The following is a 27,505-nucleotide window of genomic DNA, read 5'->3' on the forward strand; positions in this document are numbered from 1 at the left end:
TGGACTCGATTGCTCAAAGCAACCAATCAGAACTTTGCTGTGGTGCAAAAGTAGGGGTCTAGATCAAGGATCCTGATTGTTTGCTCTGAATAACTGTACCAGTTTTGCTCCAGTTTTCCTTGCAGGTTTTTTCACAAACATCGCTATAAAGAGGTTGGGACGGAAGCTCAGTAACTAGTGACGAGCCAAAATGTTGTGTTTGCGTAATTTCACATCATAATTTGCAAATTAGAAACAAAAATGTAATTTGTAATTTTTGGAAAATTTGTAATTAATTTGTAGTAACTTGTAATGTTGCATCGTAATTTCACTTTACATCGTAATTTTGCGTTTAATAACCTGTTACTCGTAATTTTGTGTAATTTTTCATAATTACCAAAAACTGATGAAAAAAGAAATCATAATTGTTTTGAAGTTACGAGAAAACTGCGTAATTATGAATTAGCTATCACAAAAATAATTGTAATTACAAAAATTTGCATAATTACGAATATCACACATATAATCGTAATTCTGCAAAATTCTGCAATCTTTTTTGCGATTATGGTTTTCTGTTACAACCGTTATTATGAAAATTAGTCAAAATTTTGCGAAATCGTAATGAGCACATTAGGATCATCACTTCCAGTTACTATTGTTCCTTCTCCTGCTTTAATCTGTGGTAGTATATACTGTCCACAAGGACTAAGAGAACCTAATTATAAGGCAAAGCAATTACCAGCTGTCTCTAATGAATTATGCTATTACATAACTAAATGTGCAGAGACACGCTAAAACACTTAAGGAATTCATTGTATTATTTATGAAGTGAGTTTTATGACCTGGAAGTGCTTGTATAATGGCAGCCTCAGGAGCCTGCTAATTAGAACTACTTAATATGTGACTTGTTTATAAAATCCAGAAATTGTAGTTCCAACAAGCGCAAACCTCATTGTATAGTCTGGCTAAAGCAATCTGTGTCGGTCTAATGTCTTTCAGTATATGCTGTACACTGAGACAGCTTCTGCCTCTCAAAATGTTGTTTTTCAAAAATGTTACTGATGACACTGATGACTCAGTATTTTACATAAGTATTATTAACTGTACTGTAATAATATTCCTGAAATCCGAAGGGATTGCTATCTATCGTGCTGACTACAGCACTGTTGTTAGTGGTTGACATTTTCATTATTGGAGATTGAGAAGTGAGTTGGCTGCAGGTACTGCCTCCCTGCATTAGGAAACTTACATCATTTCATCTGTGCTAAGTGATATTTGTATAGAGGATTGCGTGTGACACTGTGCCATGCAAACAAATACCAGGATAAATCTATGCATGCCTTACCTTGTCACATGGAATGTAGTCTAGGGGACTGTGCCTGACAGACTGCTGCAAACCATGTGGTTGTTTATACAGTTGTTTTTGTCATATTTTTACATTGTGAAAAATAGTTATTTTCTGAATCGTGTTGGACAGTGCTTCTCTATTAAACACTAGATATTTTGGTGTATTATAAAAAGCAAATATAGGATAGTGGGATATAGTGCCCATATACAATAGTCACAGCAAGCAAAATAAAAAAAAAAAAACAACTGAAAAAATATGGAAAAAGAAAAACAATGTTATTCATTCAGTCCATTGATTCCATTCCTTCAGCCAAACTGAATGATTGTCTGAAAAAAAGGTGGAAAATATGAAAAAAATCTTTAAGGTGTCTGTCATTATGGAGTGTTAAAAAAATATATATATTGGTAGTATTACAAGCTCGGAAGCACTCGTATCATTCTCTACTCAACCATTGGGTACTCACTTTTCGGTATCATTGACCCGAGGAAGCGGGTAAAGCCTGTGGAACACGTTGTCATACCCTTGTTTGGTATAAGTCAATTGTCTTGTCTAAAACAAGTCACTATTGACTTCTTTTTTTTTCAGGAGAGGTGAGTGTCACCACTGCCTTTCTATTTTAAGCTGATATATCGTTGGGCCCCTTACACCCTCTTCCCTTAACAATTTACAACTGTATTGGAGTTTGTTGTCTTGATCATCTTGGTCTCCTCTCGGGGACTCAGCTCATAACCAGGAGTGCGCCCCATGAGACCTTCTCATACCCGAACAGTGGCGGGAATTGCACCATATGCCTGATTGAGGGTTGCAACCTTAAAAAGTGTGCGTAAATCTCCTTATGCAGATCATTACCCCATGCTTTGACATACTGAACTATTAGCTCCTGGTTTTCTCTTTTGTGTTTCCTTTGGCTCCTGGATGTCCGAGTCCATCCCCTTTTCAAGTCCTTTGTCCTTAGCAATGGAATAAGCATATTTTCTAGGTGAGAGTGGAGGAGTCCTCTGCTCTTAAAAGGTGGACCGAACTTGGCCAGAGGTGGAGCTCTGGACTCACTCACTGGTTGTTGCTTCCTGTCCTTCCAGCCTGACTGCATGATGGCTTCAGTGGGTTAACAAAGCTTGGGGATAGAGAGTTAAGACTATGAGATGTTTCCTGCTTTTTGCTCACTGTTTAGTATTCATAAGGTATCCCACTGCACTGTTGCATGTCATTTTTTGGATGGATGATGCAGGCTGCTTGTAGCCAAGGCAGTGCAATGTCTGGTGAGGAATAGGGAGACATACAGTACATGTGCATGCACTTTCCTTGTTCATTTCAGTTAAGCTGTTTGTGTTTCCTGTTATATTGTGAACCATAGAAGTCAGCAATCTCAGCTCATCCCTGCTGTATAACCACCTAGGAAGGATGTGATGACATTCCACCAGGCAATCACAGTGGCAAAAGAATTGCAGTGCGCAATCTTACGTCTTGGAAAACAGGCTCCTTGAGTAGTGATATAGATCATATCACCTGTTTTAAGAAATTGTTTTAAGCTACAAAAAATGTATAGGACATAAAAGAGACCATAAATTGGTTCTTAGTTGTCAGTTTCAGTTTAGCATAATATGTCTGCACGTGGCTTTATACACACAGGAGAGAACCAAGATAATTTCATAGCTGACTGTGCTGACAGTAAATGCACTTTGCAATCCAACTTTTACTAAATTGGATTATCACAGGTGTGGGGTTGTCCATCTTAATCTGGGCAGTGTCAAATAGTGTAACAACATTTTGGGCTATGCCTCTCTTAGTATGTTACCCTGCTGTTGCTTATCTTTCCTTTTATTAGGGGGAGATAGGTGAAGCTGGCTTGCCAGGTGCACCTGGGCTTCCTGGACCTGCGGGTGTAAAGGTAGAGTTATATGTGCGCATGTCTCAGGTGTGTTTTTACAGCATTGCAGTCTTAAAAACTTAGTAGCTAATGTGCCTTGTATAGAGTGAAATATAATTGCATGCAGGTTCCTGACTCAGCTGATGCTCGCTGTGTAGATGTTTATAACAAAGCACCTTCATCATTTTTTTAATTAGAAAAATTCTCATAAATATATACATATAGAAAACATAAACCATTCCCACTCTTCCACCCAACTATCCCATCTTCCCATCTTAACCAATTGGATTGGCTATATCCTTTTTTTAAAAAATGCTTTGCATTGGTTTCCATGAAATTTTCCATTGATTACAATTATACCACGATTCTGAAAACTTGAGTTTTCAGCTTGTAGAAGTTCACACTATAAGCAGCTGCATTTAAAGTAGTTTAGAAACTGGTTAATGGAATTTAGGTGTAGCTAGTTTTCTACACATTGCTTTGTTAAAGGGACTCCGAGCACCTCTCATGGACATGCCTTTGAGACTCCAACCAGTACTGCAAAGTACGTAAAGATGCATACCTTTCTGTAGCTTGTGCTCTCTTCTTTCTGATACCTGAATTGCCATTCTACACCAAATAGTTTTCATTTGATTTCAATCTAAAAATCGTGGCTGCCATCTTGGTTATGTTATAACTTCCGGGTCACCCATCTTCTCTGTTAGAGAAGTGCATCACTGAATGAAGCAGGAAGAGGAAGTGACACGCATGGCCATTGTAAGAGGCTCCTCCAGAGGGGTTATAGCACGACTTTGTTGGAAGTCGTCTGTCTTAAAGGCATGCCCATGAGAGGTGCTCGGAGTCCCTTTAAGTTGGTCCACTTTTTTTTTTCTATTCTATTTGGGCCATCATATCGTAGAAATTTATTCCAGTGTTATGTTTTATTCAAGGCCAGATTTTTGCTTATCGGTATTATTTGCTGTATAGCAATGTTTAGACTGGCCCTGGACACTTGAGGCTGATACATTTTGGATTTGTGAAAATTATATTTCATATGATCTCCACAGGTAGAATAGAAGTGTAAGTATTGGCTTTAAAGAAGAGCATTGAACATCTTGCTCCTTTTTGTTCCAGGCTTCAGGGCTTGTTTATGCTACAATTTATGCTTGTAATCCACATCTAAGCAAGTCTGCTCTTCATAAAGTACATACTCCTGCTAGTAGTTGAACAATTATCTAATCTGTCTAATGAAAATTAAATGATAAGTGCAATTATGCCCTGCATGAAAGAAAGTGGCCGCAGATTGCTCCCTACATAGTTATACATTTACTTTGAATAACAGGCTACTGGTTTGCTCATCTGAAGGGGTATGAGGACTCTCTTGCTGCCTGTCACCTCTCCACAGCAGACTGTTTATTGTGTACAGTATAACCCAACTCTAACATCTCTGCATCCCTGTGTCAAAGCTCTACTCACTTAACTTAGTATATTTCTCTGATCATAGAGTTGTGCCATCTTTCCTAGTTCCATTAACTTTTAGCTTGCTTCCTGTATATAGTTAGGATCAAAAAATAAAATTAATTAAGAATTGGACTACATTTGATGTGTTAGATCACAATAGCGTTATGGCGAGTGACGTTATAAATGTGCAACACATGCGCACTCAAGCAGACTAAACTGATGTGTTGGTACTGATTATGGCAACTCTCTGTACCTGCTGCTGACTTCATGGCGCATGTGCAAACATTATAACGTTGGTAATAGTTATGTTCAATGCACTGCATGCTTTACCTTCACCTAACGCAGCATGCTATGCCACAACCCAACATGTGCACTGTGAACAGCCGACAGGTTTAACATTGCAGTGCGACATTCTGAGTTAGGCCCGGTTCACATTAGCGGTGGCTATCCGGAATAGCCGTGCCGGAGCCGCACCGCATGCTGGCCGGACGAAACGGACGCACGGCATAGCAATGTAAATCTATGCCAGGGTTCACATGTGTCCGTTTCGTCCGGACCGGAGCCGGACCGGATCCGGACTCCGGTGTCCGTTCCAACATGCGCTATTTTTTGGTCCGGCTCCTCCGGCAGCCGTATCCGGGGCGGAGCCGGACTGCACCATCCGGCCAATGGAAACCAATGAGAACCGGAGAGCGCACAACACACTGGCAAAAAATCCGGATGTTCTACCCCACTTCCTATGCGGATTTTTGCGGCGATATTGGCTGGGGACACATGGGCAAGCATTTTGGAGTGGAGCAGCACAGCTGGATCCGGATCCGGAGATGTTGGCAGCATGTCGGAGGTGGAGGTGAGTGCTAAACAGCAGAGGGCCTGATTCCACAGGTCCCCCTTCTGCTGACCTCCCAGACCCCAACATTTTTTTACAGGTTGTTACTCTTTAAGAATCCGGATCCGGACCGCAACCGTGTTCATACTGCACGGAAACCGTATGCAACCGGACCGGATCCGGACAGGAACCGTACGGTTCAGGTCCGATCCGGCTCCGGTGCGGTCCGGACATCCGGTGCGGTTTTTGCAAAACCGCAAGTGTGAACCGGCCCTTATATGCACACATAAGGTCGCACCATAAAGACGTTGGGTTAGTGTGTTGGGTACACAGTATAGTAGCTCTTGTGGAGAAGTGTTTGTGAACAATAGGTAGCCAAAGAGTTCCCATAGTTCTTTGAGGGCCAAAACTAATAACACATTGTCATTGCATGATAGAACAGGGAGCCATCTGGGGCTGGTTTAGTTTATATACGTACACTTATGGTATTTTTATTATAGAACTCTGAGCATGCTGGGTTTATCATGTACATTATTATCCAGTTCCTACAGTATCCATCTGGCCTTCTGTAGTTTTCTGCATTAACAACATAGCTGCTCACTCTTGCTTTTGTAGCATTACATAATTGTGGGCCTCAACTCCACATTGTCAGCATTGGCAGTAGAAGTTATAACAATTAGCATGTAAATGTTACACCCTTCTCCCGAAAAACTACCATGGCAGTTTAGTGCTCAGGAAGAGGCAGCCTATCATATGAGGGTAGGAGGTGTCTATTTAGAGCAGCCCAGTAGGTGTGGCCTGAGATGTACTGTGCTTCTGACTGTTCAATCGAGCCAGGCTTGAAAGCTGCACATTAACGGTACAATTTTCTGCTCTAATCAACTTTTCGATCCAGAAATATTGTCACTCAACGATCGCGATAAATGAGATACATTTTAAAACTAATCCAAGCAATTCAGATTAAATAAATCCGCAATCATTTGTGTCAATCCGCAACATCAGCACCCTCTAATTTCTCCCAGTCCGACTGCCATTATCGGACTGGAAGTCGTTTGTATAAGAAAATTGTTCTGTTAAGGGGCATCTTAAGAGAGAGAGGAGTTGAAGAGAGAAGTGGTGGATTGCCAATCACAGTCTTCCAGAGCTGTCCCAGTGCTTCCCTGTTGCTTAATTAATACAGAAATCAGCTGTTGCTGCATTGGTTAAAAAGAAGGCGGGCAGTCATACTAAGTGCTGTTTTTGTTCTTTTTCACTCTGGAATTTACAGTTTAGGTCCACTTTGATGTAGAGGAAATTGTTTTAAATATGTTAATCTAAAATAAAAGAAAACTTACAAATACAGTGGTATTCCAAACCCCCCAGGTACTCTAAAAGCAAACCTGAAGTGAAAATAAACTGATGAAATAAACAATTGTATCTGTAGTCCTACTCCTAAATTTGACTTTCCTGGAATCCTTTCGTTTTATTTTGTGTTTACAGCTCCTACCTTGAGATATTGGCCTTTTTATTATTAGTTCCTTGCACTAAGAAGTGCTTCACTGCCATCCAAGAGTTTTCATTTCTGCATGCAGCACCAGGCGTTACTCCAGTAGCGTGACTCGCGGTAGTAGAGTAGCACAACCGTTGCTATGGTAATGTGCGTTACTAACAATAACGTTCATTTATAATGCGCATTACCGTAGCAACGGTCGTGCTACTTTAGTACCATGAGCCACACTACCGGTGTAAATTGCGGTGCTGTCTGTGAAAGTGACGGTCTTACTGCAGTGCAATATAGTGCACCACAGTATTACTGGCATCTGATAAATCTGGCCCATGTTACATGTCACTTCAGGTACCCTTTTTATTTTCTTAAATTATTCAATATAAAAAAATTATAAAATGCAAACTGTTTTAAAGAATACAATAGAAAGTCATATGTTTGTATTACCCATACTAGCCACTAGCCAGTCATGTTCCTTCCATCTGTTGCTTTTCCAGGCTAGCTTACAATGCACAGAGTTGAGTCTGTCTTGCTGCTACAAGTACCAGTTAAATTTTTGACTTGATTTTGTTCTTCATAAATGGCTGAATTTGATGAATGGATAGGAATGTTGAAATGAACTAAATGTAGTTCTGCAGAAGGGTTTTGTAATAATAAATGCATGTGTTTGCGTCCAACCGTAGGGTTTAAAAAGGCTCTCCGACATTAACCCAGCACATTGCTGGCACAACACACACCTGCATTCTCACACGCATGTTTTGCCTTCAGTATTTGTATACTAAGCTTTTGTTCCAAATGTTATTAAAACAAAGAGGGCTGCATGCTGATGGGTAGTTTATACTATGCAGAATACTTCACAATGCTCAGAAAAGTGGGCCGAACCATTCTGCTGTTCTAACATTATGGTCTTGTCACCCAGACTTTATATCACTTGTCCTTCACATCTGCTGCTTTGTGTCTTTTTCTCTTTTCTTTCTTCCTTCACTAATGCAACAGGGCGACCAGGGAGAGGTGGGACAGAAGGTAGGCATCTTTCTGATGTTGTTAACTTGTATCCAGTTCATGGTACCTGTATCTATCATTCAGGAAACATGAAAAATGTAACATAAGCAGATAAATCCTGGGAGGGTTTCTCAGCCACATCAACCTTTGAGCTGTGTTTGTAAATCACCCTCATTGTCTGAATCCCAGAAACATGTGGTGATGTGTGAGATGAGTGGAGTTATTATGACAGCTGAGATCTAAGATAGGCCTTTGAACCGCAGTCCTCATCATAGCTATAAATGTATGTCTCTCTAAGACTCCACTATGACAAAATGTGCTTCTATACACCTGTTTCAAATGTGTCTTATTTAATAGGTTTATTAGAACTGCTGCATCTATCTTGGCACAATAATGCCTCTCTGGTCTAATTAACAGCTAAATATTGCTTCAACATGGGCTTCTGTTGTGCCACAAATAATTCAGGCATATATTGATCTCCATTCAGTGAGAAGGCAGGCACTGTGCAAGATTATCTCCTGACACCCTTACAACGTTTTTCCCTACTGCCCTTACAAAGTTTGTGTGCTTAAAGCTACCCATACACTATTCTACCACGGCAATCATCCCGCTATCTACCCACAATGGACTTTAGGACCAAGATCGCTGAAAAAAAGCCAATCCTGATCAAGGGATGTCGTCCACGGGAACATCACGGGACAACAGTGATGCAATGGTTAACCACAATTTCTGCCCAATTAGATGTTTTTGTACAATCTACTGCAAAAGTATTGTATAGTGCATGGGTACCTTAACACTTGTGAGTGATAGCAGACTTTACACGGCTATTCTGAGAGCAGATAGGACAGATAGAAGAAAAAAGTGAGACTACTGTATATTCCTGGCAAATGCTGGACATATGCTATATAATCATCATCAATAGGTCAATTATCAATAGGTCAATTATTTTTTCTTGATATCAATCATGTACCTAGTCTACCATCTCTCACCACTACATATTAGACAAGATTTCAGCAGATATCAATCCACCACCTTTACTAGCTTTGTATTACACAACGTCGTATGAAACAATGGGAACCCCAATCCCGTTCTATTGCTCTTCATGGTCTCCCACCCACACTCCGCCCATTCACAATGCAATAACGAACAGACATGTTTGGTCAAGGTATCTACAGTCCCAATCCTACTTAGAATTAAGCTGTGTTTCTTTTTTCTCACTGTAAGGGTTAACAACCCAAGGTTCTAAATAACAGTTTTTCTGCCATCAGACTGTAGCATGACCTTCACTGGTAACTAATTACAGGTCTTAATACTCTGTGTGGGTATGAAAAGCACATCTAATTGCAGGGAACACATAACAAGTTTAAAGTCTACCCGAGAAGGGGAGATATAAAAAAAATATACCTACCTGGGGCTTCCTCCAGCCCCCTTCTGGCTGATCGCACCCTTGCCATCCTCCTGCACTGCCTGGATCCTCCACTATTCGGCCTGTAAAGTTCTTCAGTCGCCATGTCCTCATTGTATTCCCGTCACTGGGAGTGTTCTGTTCCTGTGCAGGCGCAGAACTCTTCCGGTGATAGAGTGTGATGGAGGGAGCATGTAGCCAAACTGCGCATGCTCCAACTGGCCCGACTGAAAAACTTTATTGGCCAAACAGCGGAAGGTCCATGTGGTGCAGGAGGACGGTGAGGGAGCGATCAGCCTGGAGAAAGCTGGAGGAAGCCCCCAATGTGTATACTTTTTTTTATATCGCCGCCCCCACCCTGTCTCAGATTCCCATTAAGATTTCAAGATCGGTCTAATGGGAGCCAAATAACATAATAGTTTTGACTGTCTCAGGTACGTGACAGTAGTTTTTTCTTTAAAAACATAGATTTCAAATTTTAAATTCAAAATAAGACTAAGTGATTCCAGGAAAGTCATATTCAGGCTCAGAACTGTAGATACAATTGTTTATCTCATCAGTTTATTTTCACGTCAGGGTTGCTTTCAGGTTCAATGTAAACTAACCTGCTTCCAGGCAGAGGTCTCATTAACATAATATGTTTTCTGATGTATGTTTAGTGTGTGAAGCCAAGCCATGTAGTTTAGGCTCTTCTCTTAGTAACAGAAACGGTAAAAACTGATGAATACAGGACCAGGTCTGAATGATAAATTGCACTTTGTTGTTTCAGCATTACAAGCCTCATTAGCATCCCATTATATAAGATCTAATAACATTGCATGCCAATCTTGATTTCCCTATAATAGTATTGGAAACGTATCCTTAATTAAACAGTTCACCACAGCTGTGTCAGAATGTAATAATACGTATTTACTTTCGTAATCTGCAAATTAGCTGCTCAGTTTTTAGGGATGGTTTGTTTTTTAACATTAATCAGCAGCCAAGTCTTCCTTATATGGAAAGGCTTAAAGCGAAGATGACATCATTATTTAAACATTATGAAGATTAGACCCTGCTGCTGTATCTTGGAACGGGATGGGGGAAGCTTTATCCAAAGATTTATAGGTTAAAGATAATAATAGTTATCTGTAAGAAGATGCCGACTTCAAAAATACCTTAATCTAGTCAGTTCGCAGTGACAGCATTGAGCGCGGTGAATCAGACCATCCTCATGCACAAATGCAGGCTTTTTTCTCATTGGCCCCAAAGCAAACATCTCACGCAGCTGACAAGTTAATACATTACTTGTCATCATCGAAGGGCTCGAGATGTAAATTGAAAAATGTCAGTAAAGTAATTTACTGCTGAAATCATACATTTCTGAAAATACACATAAATGAGCAGATCGCAGTTGATAGCAAGTTATAGTGTGACACAGCGCATGAAATAATAGCAGCGCTGATTATCTGAAGGGTATTTATAATGGATGACAAGCAGGAGGACAGCAATAGGGAGACTCTATGTGACTCTATTGCCTGGACTTTGCTAAGCAATCTTCATGCATGCATAGCCTTGTGATGTTTATCTACAGATCATGCGCATCTGATTGGACTGATAATAACTGAGGCAATAGCACAGCCATTGCCCATCACAGCCAGTTAGACCCCTTTAGCTCTACAGCTATATAAGTAAAGACAAAAAAAGCTAAATATAAAAGTCTGTTTGGCTCTGGTTTTCATCAGTCAGCCCCATGTTTGGACACCGGTGTGTATTTTGGGACACACTGTGTGTGGGAACATCTTGTAACTGTGGTTGGGACTGTTGCTTGGCCTGTAGTGTAGAAGTCATTTTATCTATGCTAGACATAATCCATGAGCATTCTATGGTGATAATCCATCTGCTAGTATCATTTTCTGTGTATGAGATGAATGATCTCCTTCGCTTTTATATTATATACCGCATATCATTACAAAATTTCAGGGGATCAGAAGGTCCCATTTTCAAAACTGGAGGAAAGGGAGTATTTGTCCAGCATTCAAAAACCAGTCAGATAGTAGAAGTCACTCCCAGTGGTAGGTTATTATATGATGGAAAGCACTCCACCACCTTCACCAGTATTATCACCATATATGATGATACCATTATACAAAGTCCCTAAAAAAAAAGACCTATTCCAAGGACTGCCGCAGCATGAGGGAGATGTAAATATGGAAAGGGGGCAATTTGTTGGTGAACAACACTTTTCAAAGCACAAAAAGATGTAATCAATATAACACTACTAAAGAAATGATGTAGGGTCTTGGTGAGACATTGGGTTGGTTACATTTGGCTGGGTGTATTCAATTTGGGCAATATTGATTTTCATGCCAACAAATGTGTTTGGCTATGGACTTATTTTTGGCTATGCTTCTGTTGATTCTGTTGTATATATAAATCTTCAGCGCTAGTCCTATGCATTCACCACCACCAACACCATAGAAAATGGATGTGCTTACCAGATTGTTACAGACCTTGATTACAGGGTATGTAACATAGCATAATAGGTCAGCGGCCGGTGTCTTCCCAGCTGGCCTCCTTTCCACACACGAATGTCAGCAATATTTCAGGCTCTTATATGCAGTATTCATCAATGTTTGCATGAAAAAACAATGATAGACTCATCTAAGTGTATCTATATTAATGTTTAATAAAAGATCGGTTTAAAACAAACAATGGAAATCAGTAAAATCACTCACATCTGGGTCCTTGTTACAGGGACCCAAAGTAGATATCAGCATGTAATATGTCACAGGACGCCGTCCAGCCACACGTCCGCCTCACCCGACTGGTTTCACTGCTATAGTTTCCTCAGGGAGCCACTTTGGCTGCTTCTCCAATGAACTTTGATTGATGTTATATGTGATGCGCTGATATATCCCTTTATTGCATTTCTGTTGATTCAGCCCCGCTGGTTTGGCTACTCATTAACAATCCTTATATTAATCTCTGCAATGTCCTGTGCCTATAACTCTGGTTAGGAAATGTTACAAGGGTGAAGGTTTAGTTTAGGAATGAGACAGTGAAGTGGTAAGAGGTAGACAACAAGGCCCATATGCAATTGACTTTTTCTCCCGAGTTTTCTCCTAGGTGATATTTTCACAACTTGTCATAAACTGCCTTTTAAGCCACCAGCAATCAAGAAAATACTCAAATTACATTTGATAGTACTTTTTTCAACAATGTTTGGGTACTTTTTCAATTGTAAAATTCTGAAATGTTAGTTTAAGAGAAGATGAAAATGATCTCCTAGGAGATAACTCTGGTGATAAAGTTAATTGCATATGGGCCCAAGAACAGCATTGCCTAGCAAAGAGAACAAGCAAGAATGAACTGTGTAGCTAATTCCCACCATCCACTATCAAATCCATGCATACTGCTTATAGACAGTATAGGTGCTGCCATCTAGTTCCCATGAAAGAGCCTTAATGGACATAATTGCAGCAGGTTACACACAAGAAAACTAGCTATACTGGATCTAAGTAGCTCCCAGAGGCATAACTATATATCATGGTTCCCCCACTGCAAAACCTTGGTGGGGCCCCCCAATGATCATACCCTTTCTCTTGCCCCCCCCCCCCCCCCCCAGTAACCCTCACTGCCTGGAGGCCCATCTTGCAAGGGTGATAAAACAAGTCTAGACATCATATTCCTCACACCCATAACGAGCGTAGCCACAAACACACCTGATCTGAAGGATGGACGCCTTTATCAGAGGGAGTGAAGTAGTAGTTGGGGGCCCCCCTTACAGTTCCAGTCGCAGGGGCTGCTCCCCTGTACATACACCCTGATAGCTTCTTAAGGTGTTCTTGAAAGATATGGTTTTGACTGATATTGTTAAGTTGCTGGTCAAACTGTATACACATTGAATTGTGTTTTTGGCATTTATATGTGGACGATTTGCCAGTTATACACGTTATGCTCGGATTCCAGACCCTTAATTACATTTACAGTAAAACTGCTCGCAAACTCTACTGTGAGGAAAACTTGCTGGCAGCTATGGTTGTGAGGAGTGACATATGAACAGCAGATTAACCACAGAAATACTTTGAAAGGGAAGAAACCAGAAGCTGATTAATCAGTTATTTTCTTTTAATTACACGATTGCCAAATTATTCATTTATAAATATGTGTTCTGCAATGTCTGCTGCTACTAAATAATTAGCACAAATGTGGTATGGGGCAAGTACGCTTACCAGGGACGGTTCAAGTAACAATTGGGCCCTAGGGCAAAATTAGCCTGGGGGCCCCCCAACAGACACCCCCCCTCCCTCCTGACCAAAAAGCATCATTAGGGACCATTTGTTGCAGCCAAATTTCCCTCCTGGGCCCCTGAGCTGGTTGCTGACCCTCCCCCAATCACCTTCCAACTTAACTGCGCTCCCTAGGACCTCTGCAGTGTCTATGTCAGTATAGTGTCTCACCTGCCCGCCAGCACAAATGAGACGCTACTCTGCCAAATACTCTGCAGAGTCCCTGGGAAGCAACAGTTGAGATGGGGGAGGGACACCTTGGGGGCCCCTACAGGCTCTGGGGCCCTGGGGCAATTGCCCATTTTTTCCTATGGTAGCTCCGGCCCTGACGCTTACCTACATTGTATACATTAAATCGGAAGCGGTCCTTTCCTTTACGCATTACTACACATGGGATGATGTCTGGGGAGTCTGAACTACCTTCCCTGAAAAGGCAAAAGACAACAAGACACAGAACATTTATATCATGCTTTTCCCGCCAACAAATTGGGCTTTTTTATAATTAGGTAACTGGGAGGGAAAAGGCACCACAAAAATGGAATATGGATAATGAAAAATAAAAGTAGATTTCTTACCCCAAAGGAAGAAAATACCTGATGTAATGTAAACAGGTTTTTTTTGTTGTTTTTTTATTGAACACGTAAAAAAAAAAAATGTGTTCTGTAGATTTCTGCCCCTTCTTCAAATCCAAGAAGTTTTAAATCAGGATGATACCATTTATTGGCTAACTAAAAAAATAAGCAAGCTTTCGGCCTTGCAGCCTTCGTCGGGCTTATATCCTGTTAGTTTGCAACTTCAAATCCATACACAGCGCCACCCAGCTCTCAAGTGGTTTTTGCAGACACTGTGCATTGATCTGAAAAACATCTGTTTACTGATTGTCAGGTATTTTCTTCCCTTGAGGTAAGAAATCATTATTTTATTTCTGACCATCCATATTCCATGTTTTTTTTTTGGAGGGGGGGCGCAGGCTTCTTTACATTACTATATAGAATGAATGGGGTTTGGAAGTTTTTATTTTCAGGAATTCAAAATCCCCTGCCTCACTTATAGATAAGGCAGAATGTAGTGAGTGATTCAGGTACAGAAGTGTTCACAGCTGAATTAAATATTGGTTTTCTGTAGTCTAGACTTGGCTTTTAACCACCCTGGCGTTCTGATAAGATCGCCAGGGAGGCTGCGGGAGGGTTTTTTTTAAATTAAAAAAAAACTATTTCATGCAGCCAACTGAAAGTTGGCTGCATGAAAGCCCACTAGAGGGCGCTCCGGAGGCGTTCTTCCGATCGCCTCCGGCGCCCAGAATAAACAAGGAAGGCCGCAATGAGCGGCCTTCCTTGTTTTGCTTACACCGTCGCCATAGCGACGAGCGGAGTGACGTCATGGACGTCAGCCGACGTCCTGACGTCAGACGCCTCTGATCCAGCCCTTAGCGCTGGCCGGAACTTTTTGTTCCGGCTGCGCAGGGCTCAGGTGGCTGGGGGGACCCTCTTTCGCCGCTGCTCGCGGCGAATCGCCGCAGAGCGGCGGCGATCGGGCAGCACACGCGGCTGGCAAAGTGCCGGCTGCGTGTGCTGCTCTTTATTTGGCGCAAATCGGCCCAGCAGGGCCTGAGCGGCAGCCTCCGGCGGTGATGGACGAGCTGAGCTCGTCCATACCGCCCAGGTGGTTAAAGAAACAACATTGTATTTCTCTAGCATGTTTGGGTTTGGCATTTACAAGGACCCTTTAGGCTATGCGATGTCTGCATTCACTTTAGTATTTTATATAGTTTACACTGACCCCAGTTCTCAGGTAGCGCTGCACACACTTGATATGCTTCATACACGAGATCTGACACAGAAATGCGAACTGTCAGAGCTATGGCCTTTCGGACTGTAATAGGTCTTTATTCTGACCTAAGAAATTAAAGTGCTTAATCTAAGCTGAAGTAGAATAACCCTTATTCAACCACCGTGAAATAGAAAACACCTGACGATGTCTACAGGGGGCCAGGCGATGTTTCTTTTTCAAACCTGGTAATATTACAAATGAATTCTGTATGTCTGATGCTTGTCTGATTACAAGGACGTTTCACATTTCAGCACAGTGCAAATGGAATAACTGTTTCTTGGGTGACAAGTGTAGACAGCACAAAATTCTTGTCTTTTACTGCCCCCTGGTGGAAAACCAGTGCACTGCACTAAATGTTACTTAATGTTATGTTCTGCGCAGTGTGTGCCCCTTATAGGATTCATTTACAGAAAGACACAAATGTATTAAACACCATGTCCCTTATTCAGTTTACTTTTTCTCCTAAGTTTTTTCCTAGGTGATATTTTCACATCTTGACAATAAATTGCCTTAAGCCACCAGCAATCAAGAAAATATCAATAATAATTTTTGCAGTAGTTTGTCACCTACTTTTTGGTACTTTTTCAATTTCAGAGTGCTCAAAGTTAATTTAAACAGATTTAAAATTATTAGAAAAAAAAACTTTTGAGAAAAAGTAAATTGAATAAGGGTCTATGACAGTTAATTTGAAAATGCCAATGTGATTGCTGACAACAGGCAGAAACATGAGGGATCGCTCCAAATATTTTCCAAATGTATTTGATAATTTTAAGATTTATGACCATCTATGATGTGTTTAACTGTTCATCTGAAGGTGCTGTACAACACCTCTCGTAGACCTCCATATGCCAGAACCTCCCTCAGCATCTCAGAACTTCATGATGCCCACCTCAGTATTTAGGGTTGCGCTGAAACCAACCTTGCTACTTGCTATTACTTTCTGAGTGCTCATATTCAGGAGAAGCACACCCAAGCTAGGGATTGATATGCATCCAGTTTTAGCTTTCTAATAAATTACCCTACTTAGAGCAAGACATCACAGTCTACTAAATGTATATTTTCTTTTCTTGTCTCATTAAGCATAACGTCAATGGAATATTGGCATGAATTATGCATACTTTAGGACACAACAAGCTTTATCTGCCTAGATTTCTCCAGTAGGTGGAGGCTAGGTAGTTATTATAATTTATAATTTTATTTTTTTATATATTACATGTTGTTTGCTTTAAAACCCCAAATGAAAGTGGTTATGTTAGCCAATACAATTTTTTGGGTGATTTAAGGCAGACAAACTTTACAAATCTTTGCACAAGGTTACACTACAGCTTCTCGTTCATTTATCTTCTTTTAACTCGTTTATTCTCCCCAAGACATTTAGTATAGACAGAATCAGGCTGCCTAGACTTATTCGTTTCCCTTCTTTCTTTTCTTATTTTTCTGACCCTAGGGAGAAAGAGGCATGCCTGGAATGCCAGGGAAACATGGAGCAAAGGTATCTTCATATTTAAAGACTGATAGCTGTAACTGGAGGAGCCCTCTTATCCAATCGTGTTGCCTCCCTTTTTAGCCCCGGTTTCCCAGTTCCATGTGACTCACACCTCCCAGCTCTATGTTCCGGTCCTCAGGCATTATCCACTAGTTATACTATACACATACCACTTTCCACCCCCTGTGTGGCTCAGTAACTCTAACTTTCATCTTGTGTCCTCTATTTCTTTAGCTTTCCCTTGATTTCTGTTTCTGAGATTTGAGAGGTATGACCCGACCCTTACTTTAACTTTACTGCCCTTTATATCCAACGCCATAATCCACATCATTTCTACATCTATATGTGGCCTCGATCCATTCCCTCTGTCTCTAACTATTCCTATTTACAACTCAATATCTATGGGAAGTCTAATGTTACCTGTCATTTTACTTGTTGTTCTTGTGTAGCTGATAAGAATTACAAATGAGTAAAGAACCTCCAATATTCTGAATGGTCCAAACTTTAGGGAGTTTGCATAACATATGCTACATGGATCTAGAAGAAAGTTTCTGATCAGTGTTATTTTGTAATTATGTCTTATGGACCTTCTCGATATCCTGTGGTAGTAGAATACCAAAACTTTGACATCAAACTGAGTGGCCATACTATATTAAGTAGAAAGTTAAAAGGACACCTTAGTCTGAAAAATATGGAAAAAATGACACCCTGTGTGTGTATGGGGTGGGGGGGAGAGGGGTAGTGCAGAGGCAAAGCAGCCCGTTCTGAAGTTTTGGTCGGCGCAGTCTGCTCATGCATAGTATGTTCACAGGAGTACATTCACACTTCCTGGGAAGATGTACGTAGCGTGCACTGGACTTGAGGTCGGCGGGAAGCATGGTCACAAGGTGCCCAAGCGGACATAATGCGCATGCATTGTATGTCCAGCTCAGAGGGTATGCATGCTGGGTACGTCTTCCCATGGGACATATAGCGCATGAACCAACCTGGACTTCGGAGCGGTTGCTTTGCAGCAACACAGAGGCTGATGCCGGGGGAAGGGAGGTGCACTGCTCCCCATACACACACAAGGCATCATTCTGCCATATTTTTTTAGGACTAAGGTATCCTTTAATTGTACTTTCTTTAAAATAACACTTAAAGGGAACCTAAACTGAGAAGGATATGGATTTTTCCTTTTAAAATAATACCAGTTGCCTGACTCGCCTGCTGATCCTGTGTCTCTGATACATTTAACCACAGCCCCTGAACAAGCATGCAGATCAGGTGCTCCGACTGAAGTCAGACTGGATTAGCTGCATGCTTGTTTCAGGTGTGTGATTCAGCCACTACTGCAGCCAAAGAGATCAGCAGGACTGCCAGGCAACTGGTATTGTTTAAAAGGAAACATCCATATCCCTCTCAGTTTAGGTTCCCTTTAAGTTTGATAATACAAGGGTTGGGTAGAAAGTAATGCTCATTTGACATTTTCATATTGACTAAAATGTGATGGTCTTACATCACCCAAAAAACTCCAGTTGCATGATTGGCATAATTCCTGTGTTTCTAGATGTTACAAGACAATGAATATGAAGTAGTAAGCAAGAGTGTTCATCGTCTTCTTGGCCAAATAGGGACAACTGCTGCTGACATCCACAAAATGTTCACAGTTGTACATGGTGAGGCTACCACTTATAATAATGTGCAGTCGTACATGGTGAGGCTACCACTTATAATAATGTACAAAGATGGGAGAAAAGATTTAAAGGGAACCAGAGACATGGGGATATGAGAAATTTATACATACCTGGGGCATCCTCCAGCCCCCTCCCACCTGATCGTTCCCACGATGCCATCCTCAGCCTTCTGTATATAACCTGTCCCGTAGGTTCGGCCAGTCGGCGCATGTGCAGTGCGCTCCTCCGTCTCACTCCCATGGCTCGGAACGTTCTGCGCCTTTCTCATATACCCTCGTCTTTGGTACACTTTAAAGAAGATAAAGCCAGCGTTGAAGACAAACCACAAAGTGTTGAGGCCACCAACAGCAGTTGAAATTCATTATTTGGTCACAAATTTGTGCTTCATATCCATTATTCTGCAACATCTATACATTCAGAAATGATGTAATTTACGCAGTAACAGTTACTCTATCTGGTGGAGTTACAGCATCACATTTAGATTAATAATTTCAGATAAATTGGCATTGCAAGCTACCAGTGCACATTCTATTACCTAGGGATCTACTAAAGGCCAAGAACGTAATTCTTGATCGATTGCTAAAACCACCAACAAGTTAGGCCCCACACAGAGAATAACTGAATGAAAAATATATCTTCTATATAAATATGGTAATGCATATGACCAATAGTATTTGTATGCACCATGCCAACAGAATCGATTGCTATTATTCCTACTAAAGCCTACATTCTCTTTCTACTTTCCCTCATTTATATGCCACGGACGATCTGTTCATATTTGTTCTTAAAGTAAACCAGAGCTGTCCTAAAACGAAGAATTGATACTTACCCGCGGCTTCCTCCAGCAGCATAAACACGTGTGAGTCCCACGGACTGCCATTCAGCCGCGATCAGGCCCAGTAACTGGCTAAGTCGCGTCAGCCCGGTCTACTGCGCATGCGCTGAAGGTCTGCGCATGTGCAGAAGACCCAGACTGAACCCGACTGAGCCAGTTACCAGGGCTGATCGCGGCTGAACTGCAGACCCAGGTAGGACAGCGTGGGACTCAGACATGTTTATGCTGCTGGAGGAAGCCACGGGTGAGTATCAAATCTTTGTTTTCGGACAGCTCTGGGACACTTTAAATGTAAACCAGAAGCAGAATTTAGCCCAATGTATTATAAAATGCAAGACCAATAGGGTCTGTAACATGTGGTGTACCTGTTCCACAATACAAAGCATCTTTTGCAGCCAGTGGTGTGCCGCCTCTTTCTTGTTATTGGTATTTACCAAGGTTGAAATAGCAACCTAACCGAGGCCTGGTATCGGCATGAACCCTGATAAAAGTACCAGGGTCACTGTCTCCTTGAAATCCTATGCGCAGATGGAACCATGTGCAGCCTTCTTTCACACATCATGGCCAAGAAAGATAGTATACTAGGTGGGTATAGAACAGGGCTTTTTGATTCCTAAAACCTGTTGATTATCTTACTTGATGACTTTGTAAGACTGCAGTATTATATGATTAAAATACAAATTATATCAATCTGAGAAAATGTAAAAATAGAGGAGCATGTCTAAAAGTTTTATGACTATGCGGGAAGAATATTAAGCCTTTTTTATTTTTTTGCAGTGAAAGGGTAGAGTTTGCTTTTTTCAAATCAAAGTATTTTATTAGCTTGCAGTTACTTTTTTGAGCCGGCCCTGAAAAGCACTACTATGTATTACAAAAAGTTATCTAAATGGGCCTACTCGAGTTCCCTTTGCCTTAACGTGCTCAAGAAATCAAAAACACTTTTGCAGTGAAAATCTATGGGCTCCTTCCGAGTTTTTCACAAAGAAACCTCTACACATAGATTATTATTATTTTTGATTTACATAGCGCCAGGCTCTAGAGATGTCTCGAACCTCCGATTTTCGGTTCGCGAACCACGAACGCGAACTTCCACAAAAGTTCGGTTTGCGCGAACTTTCGCGAACCACAATAGACTTCAATGGGGAGACGAACTTTGAAAACTAGAAACATTTATGCTGGCCACAAAAGTGATGGAAAAGATGTTTCAATGGGTTTAACATCTGGAGGGGGGCATGGCGGAGTGGGATACACGCCAAAAGTACTTACGCACAGCAGCATTTAAAGGAATACTTAAGTCATTAAAAAAAATGACTTTTACTCACCTGGGGCTCCCCTCAGCCCCCTGCAGCTGAACGGTGCCCTCGCCGTGTCCCTCCGATGCAGCTGGTCTCGCCGGCGGCCACTTCCGGTTTGGCCGTCACCGGCCGACAGGCTGTGAACGCAGCTGATTATCCGCGTCCCCGGACGCAATAGCGCCTTCTACAATGCTATTGTGTCCGGGGACGCGGATAATTAGCCGCGTTCCCAGCCTGTCGGCCGGTGACGGCCAAACCGGAAGTGGCCGCCGTCGAGACCAGCCGCATCGGAGGGACACGGCAAGGGCACCGTTCAGCTGCAGGGGGCTGAGGGGAGCCCCAGGTGAGTAAAAGTCATTTTTTTTAAATGACTTAAGTATTCCTTTAAGGGCAGAAATTGCTAAATTGGAGGCCTAAAGTGCTTTAAAACAACTTGTGTGTGTGTATACATCAATCAGGTAGTGTAATTAGTGTACTGCTTCACACTGACAGACCAAACTCACTGTGTAACGCACCGCAAACATCTGTTTGTGTAGTGACGGCCATGCTGGACTGGTGCGCACCATGGCGAGAGTGCAGGCAATAGCGGTTTTCAAGCCCATATGGTCGCTGGGCTGAGGTAGCTCAATGACAGAACAACATTGACTGTCCAGCTGATCGAATTTGGTCTGTCCACAATGAAGCAACGACCTTATTATCTTGGGTGTGCCCCATGCCTTTTGTTTTGTTGTTGCAGCTGCAGTTCAGCCAGAAAAATTAGTCAGGCATGTACACACACCAGAAATTTTTTTTTAGCGGCCGCTGAATTCAGGAATCCGTCTGGAGTCCTGGACATTGTTGGTGGTGGCGGAGAAGGCAGTCAATCGGCCTGCAGGCAGAAATGCTGTGTGGGGAGCAACTTACTCTTGGGGCAGGCAGTCACATGGCGTGCAAGCAGAGATGCTATGTGTGGGGACTGACTTAGTCTTCGGGCGGGCAGTAGCCCTCCGGGATCCATGCCTCATTCATTTTTATAAAGGTGAGGTATTGAACACTTTTGTGACCTAGGCGACTTCTCTTCTCAGTGACAATGCCTCCAGCTGCGCTGTAGGTCTTTTCTGACAGGACACCTGAGGCAGGGCAAGACAGAAGTTGGATGGCAAATTGTGACAGCTCTGGCCAAAGGTCGCCTACGCACCCAGTAGTCCAGGGGTTCATTGCTGCTCATAGTGTCTACATCCAGACTTAAGGCCAGGTGGTCGGCTACCTGTTGGTCAAGGCATTGGTGCAGTGGCGGACACAGGCAGCAGTGGGCCCCTGTGCAAAATATCAATTGTGGGCCCCCCTGACCTGCGGCGCGTGAAGCGCGCCGCGGCAAAAAATGGGTGTGGATAGAACCTGCGGCGCGTAGCGCCGCGGCAAAAAATGGGCGTGGCAATGACCGGATAAGGGCGGAGCTAACTGTAATTTAAAGTGATCCCGGGGTGAGAGTGATATGGAGGCTGCCATATTTATTTCCTTTTAAACAATACTAGTTGCCTGGCGGCCCTGCTGATCTATTTGGCTGCAGTAATAAACTGAATTACACCAGCAACAAGCATGCAGCTTAATCTTCTCAGTTCTGACAATATTGTCAGAAACCCCTGACCTGCTGCATGCTTGTTCAGGGTCTATGGTTGAAAGAATAAGAGGCAGAGGACCAGAACGGCAACCAGGCAACTGGTATTGCTTAAAAGGAGAGAAATATGGCAGCCTCAATATTATTCTCACCTCAGGTTCCCTTGAAAAGTGCAACGCAAAGACAGTGGGCCCAAGTTTTGGTGACCCTTTCCCCAGAAAATTCACATAATTGTGCAGGTTTTCTCAAGAAAATACACATAATGTGAGCAGATTTGCCCAGAAAATACATTCAATCATGTCGGCAGATTTGCCCAGAAAATACGTGCAATGATGTCGGCAGATATGCCCAGAAAATACGTGCAATGATGTCGGCAGATATGCCCAGAAAATACGTGCAATGATGTCGGCAGATATGCCCAGAAAATACGTGCAATCATGTCGGCAGATATGCCCAGAAAATACGTGCAATCATGTCGGCAGATATGCCCAGAAAATACGTGCAATCATGTCGGCAGATATGCCCAGAAAATACGTGCAATCATGTCGGCAGATATGCCCAGAAAATACGTGCAATCATGTCGGCAGATATGCCCAGAAAATACGTGCAATCATGTCGGCAGATATGCCCAGAAAATACGTGCAATCATGTCGGCAGATATGCCCAGAAAATACGTGCAATCATGTCGGCAGATATGCCCAGAAAATACGTGCAATCATGTCGGCAGATATGCCCAGAAAATACGTGCAATCATGTCGGCAGATATGCCCAGAAAATACCTGCAATCATGTCGGCAGATATGCCCAGAAAATACCTGCAATCATGTCGGCAGATATGCCCAGAAAATACCTGCAATCATGTCGGCAGATATGCCCAGAAAATACCTGCAATCATGTCGGCAGATATGCCCAGAAAATACCTGCAATCATGTCGGCAGATTTGCCCAGAAAACACATGCAATCATGTAGCAAATTTGCCCAGAACATACATGCAATCATGTGGCAGACCTGCCCAGAACATACACGCAATCATGTGGCAGACCTGCCCAGAACATACACGCAATCATGTGGCAGACATGCCCAGAACATACACCTGCTAAAATAAATAATAAAAAAAAAAACATTTACTCACCTGCAGCAGCAGACCTCCTGTCCCAGCCTCCATCCGGCGCGCAGCTCCCATGGGTGGTTGGGTGGATAGGTAGCCTGGTGGGTAGGTAGGCAGCCGGGTGGGTAGGTAGGTAGCCCTTAGCCGGGTGGGTAAGTAGCCTGGTGGGTGGCTGGGTAGCCGGGTGGGTAGCCTGGTGGGTGGCTGGGTAGGCGGGTGGGTAGGTAGCCTGGTGGGTGGGTAGGTGGGTGGTTAGGTAGCTGGGTGGGTGGGTAGGTAGCCTGGTGGGTTGGTAGGTAGCCGGGTGGGTAGGTAGGTAGGTAGCCTGGTGGGTAGGTAGGTAGCCGGGTGGGTGTGTAGGTAGCCGGGTGGGTGGTTAGGTAGCCGGGTGGGTAGGTAGCCGGGTGGGTGGGTAGGTAGCCGGGTGGGTAGGTAGGTATCCGGGTGGGTAGGTAGCCGGGTGGGTGGGTAGGTAGCCGGGTGGGTAGGTAGCCAGGTAGATAGCCGGCAGGGTGGTTAGGTAGCCGGGTGGGTAGGTAGCCAGGTAGATAGCCGGCAGGGTGGTTAGGTAGCCGGGTGGGTAGCTAGGTAGCCGGGTGGGTAGGTAGCCGGGTGGGTAGGTAGCCAGGTAGATAGCCGGCAGGGTGGTTAGGTAGCCGGGTGGGTAGGTAGCCGGGTGGGTGGGTAGGTAGCCGGGTGGGTAGGTAGGTATCCGGGTGGGTAGGTAGCCGGGTGGGTGGGTAGGTAGCCGGGTGGGTGGGTAGGTAGCCAGCAGGGTGGGTAGGTAGCCGGGTGGGTAGGTAGCCAGGTAGATAGCCGGCAGGGTGGTTAGGTAGCCGGGTGGGTAGCTAGGTAGCCGGGTGGGTAGGTAGCCAGGTAGATAGCCGGCAGGGTGGTTAGGTAGCCGGGTGGGTAGCTAGGTAGCCGGGTGGGTAGGTAGCCGGCAGGGTGGTTAGGTAGCCGGGTGGGTAGCTAGGTAGCCGGGTGGGTAGGTAGCCGGGTGGGTAGGTAGCCAGGTAGATAGCCGGCAGGGTGGTTAGGTAGCCGGGTGGGTAGCTAGGTAGCCGGGTGGGTAGGTAGCCAGGTAGATAGCCGGCAGGGTGGTCAGGTAGCCGGGTGGGTAGCTAGGTAGCCGGGTGGGTAGGTAGCCAGGTAGGTAGCCGGCAGGGTGGTTAGGTAGCCGGGTGGGTAGCTAGGTAGCCGGGTGGGTAGGTAGCCGGGTGGGTAGGTAGCCAGGTAGATAGCCGGCAGGGTGGTTAGGTAGCCGGGTGGGTAGGTAGCCAGGTAGATAGCCGGCAGGGTGGTTAGGTAGCCGGGTGGGTAGCTAGGTAGCCGGGTGGGTGGGTAGGTAGCCTGGTTAGGTAGCCGGGTAGGTAGCCGGGTGGATGGTTAGGTAGCGGGGTAGGTAGCCGGGTGGGTGGGTAAGGTAGCCGGGTGGGTAGCTATCCGGGTGGGGGGCCCGACTCCTATCCTCCCTCACTCACCTCGGGGCCCCCCTCCCGGTATGCGCTGCAGCCGGCGGGAGAGCAGAAAATACAGGAAGTCTCCGGCCGGGGCTGCAGCAGACGCTAGAGGCAGCTGCTGCTTAGTTTCCGATATGTCTCCAAAGTTGGAGACCAAGCGGCAGCTGCCGCCCCGGCCGGAGACTTCTTGTATTTTCCGCTCTCCCGCCGCATGAGGGGGGGGGGGGGCGAGGTGAGGGGGGAGGACAGGAGTTGGGCCCCCCAGGTTAAAAAAAAAATAAATAATAAAAAAAAAAAAAAAAAAAAAAAACCTGCAATACTTAATTGGCCCCTGAAGCAGCAGAACTTCAGGGGCCCTCGTGCGGCGGCACGGCCTGCACGGCCGTATGTCCGCCACTGCGTTGGTGGATGGTGGATCTGGAAGGGCTAATCCGAGGCGGTGGACGAAAGAATGTCCGCATATCCAACATCACCATGAGATCGCTGGAGCGTCCTGTCCTTGCCTGCGTGGACATGGGAGAAGGATTACTGGCAGTGGTACCTTTATTCTGTTGTGCTGTGACATCACTCTTAAATGCACTGTAAAGCATAGTTGCCAGCTTGTTCTGCAAGTGCTGCATCCTTTATGTCTTCAGGTGAGTTGGTAAGATCTCCACCCCTTTGTGCTTATACCAAGGGTCTAGCAACGTGGCCACCCAGTTCAGGTCATTCCCCTTGAGTTTTTTTATACAGGGGTCCCTCAACAGGCTGGACAGCATGAAAGACTGTGACAGAAGAAGAAAAGTGTTGGCACTACAGTATTTGCGCTGAATTTGAGAGGATATAGCAAATAACACACACCTCTTCATCCACACTTCTGGTATTGATAGCGTGCTCTGATTGATTAGAAGTTGCAATACGATAAAGGAGAGGAGAGGGAGACAATCTCCGTAGAAGCGCAGATTTTGCATGAAACGGCCGTAAGGCTATCTGTGCCCAGCACCCACCACTACCACACCACCTCAGACAATGGTATGTTCATGCATGTTTACATTGAATGAATATTTTTAATGCCACAATTTGAAGATACACTGTATTGGATTGTTTACATGTGTTCCACCGCACTCTGGATTAAATAGCAATAGAAGCAGTGCCGATCGTCTCCCACTCCTCTCCTTTATCGTACAGCATGAAAGACGCCATCTGCACAAATTTGGATGCAGACGTACTATCCATCTCCTCTTGCTCTTCCTCAGTGATGTCAGGTAAGTTCTCCTCCTCCTCCCCAGCCACGAACAATACCACGGGAACGTTGAGCAGCACAGGCCCCTGCAATGCCTGCTGAGGGTATTCTTCCGCCTCCTCCTCCTAAAAAACACCTTCCTCATCATCTGACTCCTCTTCCCCACACAACTCTTCCTCTTCCTCCTTCCCCCTCTGTGCTGCCGCAGGTGTTGAGGAAACATCTGGTTCTGCTGAGAATTGATCCCACAACTCTTCCTCCTGTTCCTGTAACTGTTCCTGTTCACGCTCCTCCACAGCTTGATCCACCACTATACGCACGGCACGCTCCAGGAAGAAAGCATATGGGATCAAGTCGCTTATGACGCGTTCACTGCGACTCACCATGTTTGTCACCTCCTCAAATGGCCGCATGAGCCTGCAGGCATTTCACATGATTGTCTAGTACTTCGGCCAGAACATCCCCATCTCCCCAGAGCATGTCCTTTCACTGTAGTTGTAGAGATACTGGTTGATGGCTTTCTCCTGTTGTAGCAGGCGGTTAAACATCAGGAGTGTGGAATTCCAGCGAGTCGGGCTATCGCAAATCAGGCGCCTCACTGGCAAGTTGTTTCTCCACTGAATATCGGCCAAGTGTGCCATGGCCATGTAAGACCGCCTGAAATGCCCACACACCTTCCTGGACTGCTTCAGGACGTCCTGTAAGCCTGGGTACTTAAGCGCAAATCTCTGAATTATTATATTCAGCACATGTGCCATGCAGGGTACATGTGTCAACTTCCCCAAATTCAAAGCCGAAATGAGATTGCTGCTGTTGTCACACACCACGTTGCCACCTGTTTGTTAAGAGCAGCCAGGAGAGCTGCTCCAGTGTGACTCTCCGCTTTGAGGGAAGACATGGCTAAGATGGAGTGACACCGTCGTACCTGGCATGCAGCATAGGCCCTGGGGAGCTGGGGCTGTGTAGCTGGAGAGGAGATCGCAGCACCAGTAGAGTTGTACTGCCACTCAGCCAAGGAGGAGGAGGATAACAACAGCAAAGAGGATGTAGCTGGAGGAGTAGGAGGAGAAGGAGAGGAGGTGGCAGGAGGCCTGCCTGAAAGCCGAGGAGGTGTCACAACTAGGTCCGCTGTACAGCCATGTACTTCCTGCTTGTCAGCGGTCACCAGGTTGACCCAATGGGCTGTGTAAGTAATGTACCTGCCCTGACCGTGCTTGGCAGATCAGGCATCCGTGGTCAGATGGACCCTTGACCCAACGCTGTGTGCCAGAGATGACACCACTTGCCTTTCAACTTCACGGTACAGTTCGAGTATCGCCTTTTTTGAGAAATAATTGCGGCCTGGTATCTTCCACTGCGGTGTCCCAATGGCC

The 27,505-nt window shown here is 44.3% G+C and overlaps 1 protein-coding gene across 1 annotated transcript in view; it reads left to right on the forward strand.

The window, feature by feature from the left end:
- Window positions 1–27,505, forward strand: part of LOC137536731 (collagen alpha-1(XIII) chain-like) — a 269,977-nt gene that overhangs the window by 138,904 nt on the left and 103,568 nt on the right. Inside the window, exons 17-19 of the mRNA XM_068258952.1 lie at window positions 3,153–3,215; window positions 7,943–7,969; window positions 16,899–16,943. Coding sequence (XP_068115053.1) covers window positions 3,153–3,215; window positions 7,943–7,969; window positions 16,899–16,943 — 135 coding nt within the window. The remainder of the gene's footprint in view (window positions 1–3,152; window positions 3,216–7,942; window positions 7,970–16,898; window positions 16,944–27,505) is intronic.

Source organism: Hyperolius riggenbachi, chromosome 10, assembly GCF_040937935.1.
Source record: "Hyperolius riggenbachi isolate aHypRig1 chromosome 10, aHypRig1.pri, whole genome shotgun sequence".
In the NCBI taxonomy this organism is placed as follows: domain Eukaryota; kingdom Metazoa; phylum Chordata; class Amphibia; order Anura; family Hyperoliidae; genus Hyperolius; species Hyperolius riggenbachi.